At 45.3% G+C, this 13,015-nt stretch overlaps 1 protein-coding gene across 1 annotated transcript; it reads left to right on the top strand.

The window, feature by feature from the left end:
* Positions 1–679: 679 nt before the first annotated feature.
* On the top strand, positions 680–12,736 carry LOC144158070 (uncharacterized). Its single transcript, XM_077688734.1, has 3 exons — positions 680–731; positions 839–1,100; positions 12,418–12,736. The coding sequence occupies exons 1-3, from the start codon at positions 680–682 to the stop codon at positions 12,734–12,736; spliced, it is 633 nt and encodes a 210-aa protein (XP_077544860.1).
* The last annotated feature ends 279 nt before the right edge of the window (positions 12,737–13,015 follow it).

The raw sequence follows: 13,015 nt of genomic DNA, 5'->3' as shown, positions 1-13,015 counted from the left end.
TGGTATCGCCCGTCCCGTGCGAGTGTTCTTTCTTGTGACCCCGTCTTTTCGCGCTTTTTACCATGCCAAAGTTGTATCCCCAACTAGCCCAAAGTTATGCGATGATGAAGGTGGTTTGCATGGCAATGAACGACATCATAATGAGCCTTTTTAGAAATGCCCTAGAAAGAGGAAATACACCGAAATTTTGTCATCATAGCATGTAACGTGTGCCTGGCCACACCGACAATTTCCTCCGCCTGTATGCCACGATGTCTCTCCTCCATGACTCATCCGAATTCCTGCACACTTTATAGGGTAACGTACCGGGCCGGAGAACTTTTGTTTCCGCATCAGTGCGCTAATTTTGATCCGGTTCACTTATGCTACTATAATATGCTGGTTATGATAATATAATATGCGAAGGAGGACTCCTCCAGCCCTTTCATTACATTTAAATGCTTTTCTACTCCTTACCAAGATGCCTCGCTAAGAAGCACGATCTTTTCCCTAGTAAGAAGCTAAGAGGCGGGTCATCCCGCTGTCCTCCCGAGTAGCAGCTTGATGAGCGGGATCACCCTCGTTATCCCAATAACGCGCAATGGCGCATGAAGTAGAGCTTATAGTAGAATGTCACTGTTCCTCTCGACGAGCAGGACGGCAACATGGACAGCGCACAAGCACGTCACCATCGATCGCCATGGTCACCATCGTAACCGGCACTCCCGAGCAGACTAAGGTGCAGAACACACGTTAGCTCCACATCCCTTCGCCGTGTTCCTCCAAAAAGAAAAGACTGCCCACTTTGTACACACAGCGCACCACTCCACGCCTTAACTTCACATCTCCCCCTTTTCAGATTACCCGTCCTATTACTCTGAAAGAAAAAGTTTGCAACCTTGTACACGCACGTACTGCGCGCAGATCGTGCGTCGAATGTACCCCATGATCCAAAAGATCGAGTGGGAGATCAAGACGGGCCGCGAATTGGAGCGCAACCTGACCAGCATCTGCGACATCTTGGTCGAGGAACTGGAGGCCACCGAAGACGCCGAGGACAGGAGGCAAATACGGCTGCGCCTCGATAAGATCACCCCCCTGCTCACGCAAGTCCACAAAAGGTAACGATACGCGTCACCCGTAAACGCGCGCTGTTCGCAGGCGCAGTGTTCATTTTACCCCACCTTGACGCCTTTTTTTCCCTTTTTAGAGCGAAGCTGTATTATCTAATCCCCAGTTCTCGATCCCGTGTGAAACGAAAACTCGGGAACTTGTGCTCAGTTAATGGAAAAAATCATAAAATATAAAAAAACGAAGGTATTAGGGCCTTTATGTTTTGACCAGGTATTTTATTCCGCCTTAAACTACGTCTTCCCAAGTATGCAATTGTGCGTAGAGGTGAAGCCTACTTTAAAGATATCAATGTGAGGTTGGTTTTTGCGAAGGAAAATTCGACGTCCACCTCAATGCAGCCATACGGCTACAAAGGAAAGCTATACAGCTTTCTCAGAAACTTCGCAGTTGAAGAAAAATTCGCCCTGTTCCAGGACTCGAACCCGGGACCAGAGCTTAACCGGAGCAGTCGCTCTACCGAGTTGGTAGAGCGATTGCTCTGGACCAGGACCAATTTTCAACTGCGAAGTTTCTGAGAAAGCTGTATATCTTTCCTTTGTAGCCGTATGGCTGCATTGAGGTGGACGTCGAATTTTCCTTCGCGGGAACTTGCTCCACCTTGGGGATTTCCCCTAAATCTGGTCGATTAAGCTTGGTCTTTGTAAGCTGCCTTTCCCGCATTGAGTGATGCCCAGTGAAGCGCGGCCACCTACGGAGGGAGTAACCTTACAGCCCCACTTTGCACTCCTCTCCAACGCCGCCGCGCGTTTTCCTAGTAGTGTATACTGCTGGCCACGCGCGACGTCTATCTACCCGCTGCCATTTGTATGAGCGCATGGGGAAGGGGCAAGGGGGAGGGTAGTGTCCGCAGGCAGGCTTCAGGTGCTCACCGTTGGCATGCCAGTTCTGCTGGGGGAATTTCAACGGGGTCGTCCCACGTCCTAACGCGGCCTCACTGCTGTCCTCCGTGTTCGAGCGGTTTGGGATGGTGTGGTACAGAGACAGTGAGATGCCTACGACGCGGGAGGGAAGCGGACAGGCTCATGTTTGTCCGTCAGAATAAAACTCTAGTCCTTCCATTAGGCTAATAACTAGGAAGTGTGCTCAATCGCAAATAACAAACAAACGTGTTTTGTGTAGCGCACTCCTTGCACTGAGCCAAGTTTAGTTGGTCATCCTGTTTAACCGAGTGGAAGGGCTCTCATTTTTGGCAGCTCTGTTATGCTGGGTGCATCCGCTCGCGATCGTCATTATGGGCGGGTGTTGTACAGCGAGCTTTGACTATACTTCGGAAGCCGGCGCGCGACAGCAAGCATAAAAACGCTAACCGGAATTGCCCGTGCAGACGGAAGTGTGCACCCGCTTCCTTACGAAACAAGGTCCGTTCGGTACAGTGCGCGTAGCCCATACCCCGCACTGGGGTGGACGGGATGGTAGTGGAGCTGGTTGTTAACGTTGTGAGCGTGGAAGTTGGTTATCATACTAACTGGGATGCATATTCGGGTTGTATAGATGCTTTCAACGACAGGGAGTGCACCTTCAGAAGGCTTTAGGCCGTACTCACGAAAACCAGTTTGGATACACTTGTGAGGTATACGAGAATTATGAATGGTCGCAGCTGGAGCCACCAAACAAATAAAGCCTTTATTTGGTGACACTTGTCGCAGTCACTGTATTGAGAATTCTGGGTGGCCATGTTAACGTCGCGGCCAAATGGATTTTTGTTGCAACAGTAGGCACGAAGACGGACGCGGACGCCGGATTACCGCAGAACGGGCCATATAACCCCCCCTCCCCCCTTCTGTGCCTTGGTACGTGCCGTTGCTTGACTTGACATATAAAATGCTCACGCACACATGACACATGACACAGGGTCATCAGGAAGACTGACGAAAAGTGGTAAAGCCACTACCACACACAGTACACCCACAGTGTCGACTGCTCGGGGTCAATATTAAAACCCAGGGTCTTTTGTCCCCTCGAAACTACAACTTTAGGACGTATACCGCACGAAATACATCCTTCTAGTAACATAGTGGAATCCTTCTAGTAACATAGTTCTGTGTTTAAACGTCAAAGCGGTCACCGTAGGTCACATCCCTATGGTGTGACCGCCCGTGAATTTTTTGTGCGTCATAAGACGCCGGCCATTTGAAACGCCGGTTGCTTGACATGTGCCCTTTTGAAGGCTAATTCTTGTGTAGTTGGAACATCGTATCGGGTAGAACAATACTGCGGTCAGTTATGAGGGGTTAAACCTTTCGAGTCAAGCAAATTTGTGTATTGTCTTCGTAGTCCCTTTAAGGATGAATATTGGAAAATGCTTGTAAATGTTATGAAGTATTGAAATGAACCATGTCTAGATGCAAAGATGCAAATGCGATTTGGTAATTCTACGGGCTTAAAAGACATTAATTGGAAGCTAGTTTATAGTTATTCCCGTGTTTTCACACACATATAGGCCACTTATCCAAGCGGTTCAGTGAAAGGAAAGGTAGGGCAACACACTTAGCATCTTTCTATGTCCCATCTGATGTACTGCATTATTACTATACAGTCATGAAAGAAATTTGAGACAGACGCCGACCATGACAGTTTATAAAAACAAAGACGTTACGGCTCCCGTGCGGGGTCCTTATTCTCAATTCTCCAGTAATGCGTAAAGCATTATGTTTATAACCTTTCATGATTGGTGTCAGTCTTTAATTTTCGTCATGACTCGTGTTTCACCGACCACACGGGCTTCCGTCTGACGCGATTTCACTACGCCAGGCATGAACATAGACCATCGAGCCCAAACAGACACTGTATGTGGGTGTGCGTGCGTATGTGTCTGTACGTGCGTTCTTGATACGTCCATTAAGAATAAATAAATAAACTAGAACAAGAAAATGGAAATAAATGTATAAACTTATTGGCAATAACAAAACAATCCAAAATAAATTATTTAAACAATCAAAATATTATAGGAGTGAAATGGTAAAATATTAGCATAGTTTCAAGTTTTAGGTTTATTCCTTTCTTTCCAGTCTGCGGAAAGTGAAGCAAGAGCTAAAGGCTACGGGCTGACAGAGGCTCTTGCTTCACTGGGCAATCAAGCAGTACAGCAAATCAACACAATAACATTCAATTTCATACACACACAAAATACACTCGAAGTGTGAGTAGGGTGAGGGGAGCTGGGATGAATACATATATTCCCAGACTCTGCCACACAGCTGTAGAATATCTAAATACAACAAAAAATAGTCTGTAGCTTATAAACAGACAACTTATTGTTAAAAGTATGTTTAAAGGTTAAAGGTTAAGTATGTGTACATCTTGTAGACATACAACAAACATATAATAAGTATAATAACACATTTACAGATAGAAAACAACAATAACAGGCAGATTAAGAGTATCCATACAAAGTACTAGCAGCATTTCTAAATGAATTTGTTAGACAACGGTTTTCTACAATCATAGTGTTCCTGAATTTTATTTAAGAGCAATGGTATCTGGCCATCGGTATAGGGTTTACCGTAATTAGTACGGATATGGGTTGTTTTTGCAAGCCCACCACGCAGGCAGTACCAACTCGCTGGCTGAGGTGTATAGTGGTTATAAAGGTTATTATTTCTGATGTACTCTAGCAATTTGTAATAATATACTTGACTAGCTTTAAGGAAACCATGTTTTGAAAATAAATAATGGTTTCTTAAATCCTGAATTTTTCGGTGGTAATTTACGAAAATTGTAAAGTACCTTTTTTGCAATATAATCAGTCTTTTGTAATTATGAGTGGACGTGGTACCCCATACCAAGGAACAGTATGATAACCTAGAATAAAATAAATTATATTACAGCAATTGTTTTATTTAAATGGGGATAAGAGAAGCGATTTTAATGAGGCAACCAACAGTTTTACTTAGTTCAGAACACAGTTTTTCTACGGATGTATTCCAGGACAAGTTAGTTCTAAACCAAACACCTAAGAATTTCTGTGTTTCTACTTGGTCTAATTTACAGTCCAGGAACAGTGTCGTTAAATTAGTATTTGTTGATCTATTAAAACTGGCGCAAATATTAAATATTTTGTTTTACTGACATTTTATTGAAGTTTATTTATATGCAGCCAATTTGACAGAATATCCAGGTATTTGTTAACGTTTATTTGCAGGTCAGGAATTGATTTTGAGAACATATTAGTGTCATCGGCAAACATGACTAACCGTGGAGAGTTAGGTATTGCCGACAAGTCATTAAAGGAGCCATGAAGACAAAATACAAGTTGGGTTTATTAGAAAGACTGCTTAGTCCCGATAACAATGGTACCAATACCATCACAATCTTCGAACAAATAACGGAGATAATAAAGAAAACGTGTGAAGCAGTTGCGACCCCCTAGCCAATTTTCCGCAACTTCCTATGACGTCACGGAACCTTGTTTGTGTGATTGCGGCCGGCTAACTGACCTGTCGCGACGACACATGACTGGACGTCTCTAATGGGGCCTCAAGTTCATTTGACCGCATCACTTGAATGCTGACGTGCAGTTAACGCACTGAAAATTATGTTTTATTGTTGGCCCGTATGACACCATTCTTGCTCATAACACGTCACTATGGCGCAAAATTTGAAAGTTTTGAAATACTTCGTGCTTTTTTTTCGTTAAAAAACACCTTTGGGGCTGTAATGGAGCCAAGTGAGATACTGAATCCTAGTTCTTTCAAATAAAACGAAGTTGTATTTCCTTTTCATGGCTCCTTTAACATATAAGTTAAATAGCAATGGGCCAAGTATTGAGCCTTCGGGAACGCCGCTTTCTATCTTATATTTAGTGGATTTTGCGGTATGTATTGATACATACTGGTATCTATTAGGCAATCTTCAGACTACCGACGCAAAAGCCATGTCGTGATCTATGGACGTAAAAAAACAGCTTGTCACGCAGTTCGGTTGGCTGAGGCGTAAAATAACGTCATTCTTTAAAGTTATTACGGCCGTTGCGGCAACAGTCTGAACCTGGCCTTACTTAGATAGTTTCTTAGAAGTTATAATCCAATTCCACGTACTCCATGGTCGTGTAGTCTTTGTAGCAGGACTTCGTTATTTATTGATTCGAATGGTTTGCGCAGGTCTAAAAGATACCAAGTACGTAGGTCTTGCTCTATATTGCTAAAAATTTCGTGTTTTGTCATCAATAGTGCTTGTTCGGTGGATTTGTTTTTCCGGAAACCGTACTGTGCATTACTTAAAACTTTTTATTTGTCCACAAACTCAGCCAGTCGAAATCTTATAACCGGCTCAAAAAGTTTAGACGATACAGGCAACACGGAGATTGGTCCGAAATTATTGGCAGTATTATCCCTTGCACCTTTATGAGCCGAGCACGCTCTTGCTATTTTGAGGTCGTCTGGAAATATTCCAGTGTCTAAAATAGAATTGATAATGTGAGCGAAAGGTCGGAAGATTATATCAGCAACCTATTTAATTGGAAACGGCTTTAACAAAACACATATCTAGTAGCTGCGGTATTATTTAAACTCTTTATTACTTGATCTACGTCTTGTATACTAGGGTGGAACCACACTAAGAAATTCGCTACGTTAGGCTTTGGCAAGATTATTTCTTTGAATTGGTAACCAGTAACCTGAGTATATTTTCTGTTAAATAAAAAATGCGCGTTCAAAGCTAATGCTGCCTGTTCGTCAGTAAAATTTCCTTCTGTCGAGGATATTTGCATTGTACTAGTCTCAGAATTCCTGTTGGATTGTTAACTTCCTGCCAGATTTTTTTAGGGTCATTAGATATTCGGGAAAACAGCTTTTCGTAGTGCTGCTTCCTAGCTTTCTTTATTTCTGTAGTAAGTTTGTTTCTCAATATTTTAACTCGGCGAACTTACAGAGATCACGCTATTTTATAAACGAGTGGTAAAGTTTGTTTTTGTATGCAATAATATAAAAAAGGTGAGCAGTTATCCACGGCTTCCTTATTCTTTTCTGCCGTTGTTTGCAACAGGCTTCAGAAGGAAAGCTTGCTCATGGCAATGTTTTAACTTTTCTAAGAATAGCTTATACGATTGTTGGGGGTCTTTTATTTCTTGAATGAAATCCCAATTTGTGGCAATCATGAGCAAACGAAACCAAATATCCTAAAACTGCCAACAAAGATCTAACAATTCCCGCACCCTCACACTATTAACTAAATAAAGAAAAAGAATGAAAGAAAGTAACCGAAACCCGCGAAAATCAACAAACAAAATCCCAACGGTCTAGCTATTCTAGCTCCCTCACGCGATTAAGTAACAAATAACGATGTAGCAATTCCTTAACAGTGCGCGTACTGGTTCTTCCATATTTTGTTCTTCCTGTCACTACCATTTTATTGCTAAGTGAAGTAACAGAGTTAATTTGCGTTATTTATTGAATTGAGGGAAGTTTGGTACCTTTAAAGTCACCTTAAACACAGAATGCCACGTATTGCAGTGATCAATCTCCAAGAAACGTAACCTGAAGTTGTAGCCCTCGCATTTTACTATACATACTGCAAAGCTTTGTACTTGTTCTACCTGGCTATTTTAAGTGCTCATAATTTATTAAATCCTCAGAGCTACCTTTTGTGTCCCAGTAGGCTTGACAGTACATTATACACTACACGTTCAGAACAAATCTGGCCGAGCTAAAATTCCTGCAGCCAGCCTTTAACATCCCGATTGAACTGCCCCCCTCCCCCCCCCCCCCCCCCCCACACACACACACACACAAAGAAAGAAGGAGCATCATACGGGCCGTTGTGAACTCTATTTTTCCTTTGCGAGTAAGTAAACTGTACTGGAATGTACTCACGGTACAAGACAACGTCCAGTTAGTGTTTATGCACTGCGCGGAATGTGATTGAATGTCATGTGCAAGCGCGGAATAGCGAATTGTCTACCACGTACTGAATATAACGAAGTTAACGTCGTTGTTGTTGCAAGTTTTAATTAAAAAAACAAAAGAAAGCAACTAGCCATGGGTGGAAGGAGGAGGGGCGAGGAGCAAGATAATGAAGGGTTCAGTCCCTATCGAGGCTTTCGTGAGCTTGGGAACACTTGTGATGCCGTTCATATATATAAGAAAAAACGAGACAAGGGTGCAGTTCGTGTCGCAGACAATGGATAAATTTCCTGCATAGTAGGTCGCTTATTGTGGCAGGCATAATAATAATAAGCATTTAAAACGTCAAAAATTCAAGCTCACCTCTTTCGCAAACTTAATCCGGGCATAAGAAACCTCACCACGGTGTAGGTTAATTGTGCTCTGGGATGGATGTAAATCGTGTTGTCGTAGTGGGGGGGGGGGGGGGGGGGGGGGGAGAGGGGACGGTGAATGGGTGCAGAAGTGAGAAAATTTCGGGCAGTATCATATATGAGGTGGATGAGATCGGCTGTGATCACGGTGTGGCAGTATAAAGACATCGGGGGGCGTGCTGTGGGTAATAATACTATTTTCGCATGTTCTCTGGCGCTGTACATAACGTTGTTGGTGAGGTTTCTTATGCCCGGATTAAGTTTGCGAAAGAGGTGAGCTTGAATCGTTGACGTTTTCAAATGCTTGGCTTCAAAAAATAAAAAAAGAGCGCCAAGGAGGGGGACAAGGAAACACAAGTATACCCTGGAGAGCGCTCGTGCAGTCTGCTTGTGTTTCTTTGTACACGTCCTTTGCGTTCTTTTCAATTTTTGAAACTGACGTTTTAGTTGCTTACAGTTACGGAGTTTTTATTGCGGGAGGGAGAGTATCGTGATCGACGGGGAAGTTAGAACAGGGGTGGTCGGAAGCGGGTGGTGCCGGGGTCCTTCGGAGGCTGTAGTGAGAAGGGCCTCTTGTGCAACCACGGGAGTTTCTGGGTTCCCCAGGGGCGGCTGGTTCATGGCCGGGGGTCCAGTCAATTCAGACGTGGCAGCCTGATGTTTGAGGTGAATAATGTGGCGGACACACCATGGCGGGTAAACCTCGGAAGAGAAAGTTCTTGCAGAGCTTCATAAGATTGATTGATTGATTGATTGATGATTGATTGATTGATTGATTGTGGGGGTTTACCGCGCCGACGCAACGAAGGTGATGAGGCGCGCCGTAGTGGAGGGCTCCGGATTAATTTTGACCACCTGGGGATCTTTAACGTGCACCGAAATCTCGTACACACGGGCGTTTTTGCTTTTCGCCTTCATCAGAAAAGCGGCCACCGCGGCCGGGAATTGAACCCGCGTCCTTGTGCTCAGCAGCAAAACGCCTTATCCTCTAAGCCACCGCGGTGGGCAGAGCTTCATAAGAGTCTGTTAGGGTGTGGAGTTTGGTGGGAATGGGGAGACTAGCCGTGCATGAAGTAATCGAGCGCCTCGTGGATGGGGACGAGTGCTCCACGTCTATTGAAGTAATGTTGGAAGTGGCGGGGTATTGGGCGCCCATGATGGAGAAATCGTACGGGCTGAATGAAGGCGAAGCCCTTAGCCTACCTAACCTGTGGTATCTTTAACGGAAACAGTCTGTTGAGAAATAATATTGAAATTGTCCAGGCATTAAGATATACGGCTGCGAAACGGTTTATCACGATTTTTCTGGCTTAGGTTGTCCATAGTTTGATTCCTAATTTGATTCCGACAATCCCCGGACGACGTTTACGTCGTTGCAGCAGTGTCGATAAAAATATGGATCATTCGAATTGGCGTGCTGACTACATAATAGGCCAGGCATGACCATCTATTGTTTCCGAGGAACCGTGCTTGCTAGCCGATCAAATAAAAATTATTGTTTGCGCCTGTGATGTCTAGTTCATCGACGGACCACGAATTGTCCTATTCGGTAGGCGACCCGACAGCGATTGCGTATACCAAGAGATAAGATGCACCAGGCGACAAAACCACGTGAATAGTTTGAGGGCATGTTATAGTTTTTGGGGAACTTTGATATTGTAGCCAGCGCAAAAAAAAAAAAAAAAATCAGGGAAGCTTGCACTCATGAGCAAGACTTGAATGGCGAAGCTGCTGTAGATGAGCGTTGCCGGACACATAATTGCTTTAGTATTATTGTTTACTTGCGTAGTTCCGGTGCCAGTGATCGTCGTCTTATTCGTCTTCTTCGTGGAGAGTGGTGGTTGTAAAGTCATCCTCAGCATTGTAGACTTCCACGAGCTCTTCCTCAGCGACTCAAGACAGAGGTGGGGGGATCTGCAAGTCGTCTCGAGAAGGACTGGCACACTCGCAGCCATGTCTCCAAGTATCCATAATGGCTTCTAGAGAAGGCGGCAGCCGCGGTGACCCCATAATGCAAGGTGTCTTTTCAACTTTGGCATCAGCGGTGCAGTCTTTTGGGGGGTCGAAGCCCCTTAGGAGCTGGGCCTGGCAGCGTCTCATGTCGGGGTAGTCGTATGGATGGTAAAACGTTTATTGACCTTAAAGGGAAAGGGCAGATGCTGTGGTTAGCCTCCTAAGTTCAGGAGACCTCTTGTCCGGGCTTCCTCCAGGGCACGCCGCACCAGGGCGACCTGGAGCTCCGGTGCGGAGCTGGTCAGCTCGGACTCCCACTTCTCAGGGGAAGAGGAATCGTCGTCTCATGTAGTCACGGTACTAAAACACCGGGAAACTCGTTTACTCCTCACGCTGGAATGTAGCGCGTGCTAAAAAACAAGGCACACTCGTTTACGCCTCGCGCTGGTGCGCTTCGTAACGCGTACTAAAAAAAAACACTGGGACACTCGTTTACGCCTCGCGCTAGAGAGATTCGGGCTTCAAAGACACGACACCTTCACAGCAAAGCTGCAAGGAAAGCCCTGTTATGTCTACGTGGGTTAAGGAATATAACATTTTTACAAATATATGGGAATCTTAAATAGCAGGTTCGCTTGCCACTTAATCATCACCGCCCGGCCGCGTAAAGGGGATTAAAGTCAACTGAGTGTATATGTTATTGAAAGCATCAATTTAGTTCCTCGACATTCACACATTTCAATGCTCGGCACGCACTTGTTGAGGAAAGGTGGGATTCAAATGGTCACTTAAAGGTTTTTTTAAAACAGCATTCTCAGTTGAAATTATGCGAAACATTTCTAGCAACCAATGGAAATTCAGTTTGTTTAAGAACCCCTGCAAACAGAACGAGAGTATTGTTCGCGCGTACAACGGCTGTTGAAGCCAACGAACTGCTGACAGCGCTGCGTGATGACTGCGTCAACTCCTCGAGGGCCATCTTGCGCATAGGAGTGGCGAATTCCGAGCGGTTGGCAAAGGGAAATTTCAAGCGCAACGCGCATTTTTTACCACCTGTTAGAGCTTTTCGTAACTTTTGTTAGGAACTTGTGTTTTTCTTTAAAAGTGCTGACTATTTAGTTGGCGCTTAACTATGTTGCCATGCATGACTCGTTTCACCGACCCCTTTTGAAAGTCAATCTGCACCCATACGAAAAATTTCGTCACGTTCAACCATTACTAAGGTAGATCAGTGGAGGGGGGGGGGGGTGTGCTACCATAAGGTTTTGGGGGACTGGGGCACTATTCACATAGCCCAAGCTACGCTCATGGGACAGCTAGTGAAAACCATCTGAATGCCAGCTCTATCCTCCCGCCTCATCTGACACCCTATGATGGTATGTTCATTACAATAGCTTTTCATGCTAAGTGGTTCCTACATGACCACATTTTCGATATAGGGACACCTGCGAATGCAGCTTGTGCGCAGACACCGCAGTTGTATTATTGCCTAGCACTGAAATAAGCTAAAAAGAATCAAAGTCCCTCTATTAAGAGAAACGTGGTTAAAAAGCGAAGCTTTCTTACATGCAACCTGAGTGAAATCAAAGTCCAAAATCCAGACGGCTACGACCGCGTCGGAATGGACCAGATGGCCTTAAACCCCTTTACGCCAGGGACGCAGACCCAATACCGACCATGGCAAGCGTTTTTTTTTATTGGGGCTCTTGATGTGCATTTGCTTATCATCATCATCGTTTTGTAAAACCCAGTGTGTAAAGTTGGCTTTCCTGCAGGGCGTTTTCGCGTTCAGCACCACCAGTGAGGAACAGAAAGGGTCGCTTTAAAGCAAGCTGATCGCCAAGAAAGGCTTTTGATAGAATAACTCTGTCTCACGTTGACATTGGTCGAGTGTCGTTGGACCTGAAAGGTACTGCAGGGGGGGGGTTTGTAGTTTGGGTTCATTGCACGGATTGAACAGAGCTAACACGGCACAAAGTGAAGGCAAACGAACAAAGTTAAGGGAAACGAACACAGCGCCCGAGTTCGTTTTGCTTCACTTTGTCCCGTCCCAGCTCCGTTCAATCCACACCCGAAAGGTCTGCGGGGTTCTCGTGCAGGACGGACGACCTCGACGTTCGCTTCCGCACCTTCTTGAGCGACGTGTCGACGGGCAAGATCCGGAGCGAGAAGCAGAGCCAGACCCTGCTGCAGGCCATCTGGTCCAGCTACCACCTGTCGCTCAAGGACATCCTGCGGCACGCCTCGGGCTTCCTCAAGCACATCCTCATAGGCGTGGGCGGGGCGGCCGCCAACTTCGGCATGGGCGTCATCGACTTCTACCGCCTCAAGTACAAGCCGGCAGAGGTGGCGCTGGACGCGCTCACCCGGAGCGGCTCCTTCCGCAAGCCCATACGGGGCATCATCGGCCGCCGGTGAAGGGGCGCGCAGCTTCGGTGCTCTTTGCAGGAGAAATAAAAAGTGACCCCTTCTCGGATAACGTACACCAACGGGTAAAATAAACCAATTTTGTCCTAACATGAGTTTTATGGCGTGCGAGCATAAGCGAGTCAATAGCTTAGTGAATTTAGAGACTACGAGAAAAAAGATGCAACCTGCACTGCTCATATTCAACTTCATTTGCACGTGCAATGGTTGTGCATACAAATGTGACGTGCGAAAATTGCAAGTGCAGTGGTTGTGCCTACAAATGTAACA

This window comes from Haemaphysalis longicornis, unplaced genomic scaffold (assembly GCF_048455015.1).
Source record: "Haemaphysalis longicornis isolate Haplotype H1 unplaced genomic scaffold, Haemaphysalis longicornis Haplotype H1 scaffold_10, whole genome shotgun sequence".
In the NCBI taxonomy this organism is placed as follows: Eukaryota; Metazoa; Arthropoda; class Arachnida; order Ixodida; family Ixodidae; genus Haemaphysalis; species Haemaphysalis longicornis.
The sequence above is the reverse complement of the archived record's forward strand: the minus strand, read 5'-3'. Positions and strand labels throughout refer to the sequence as shown.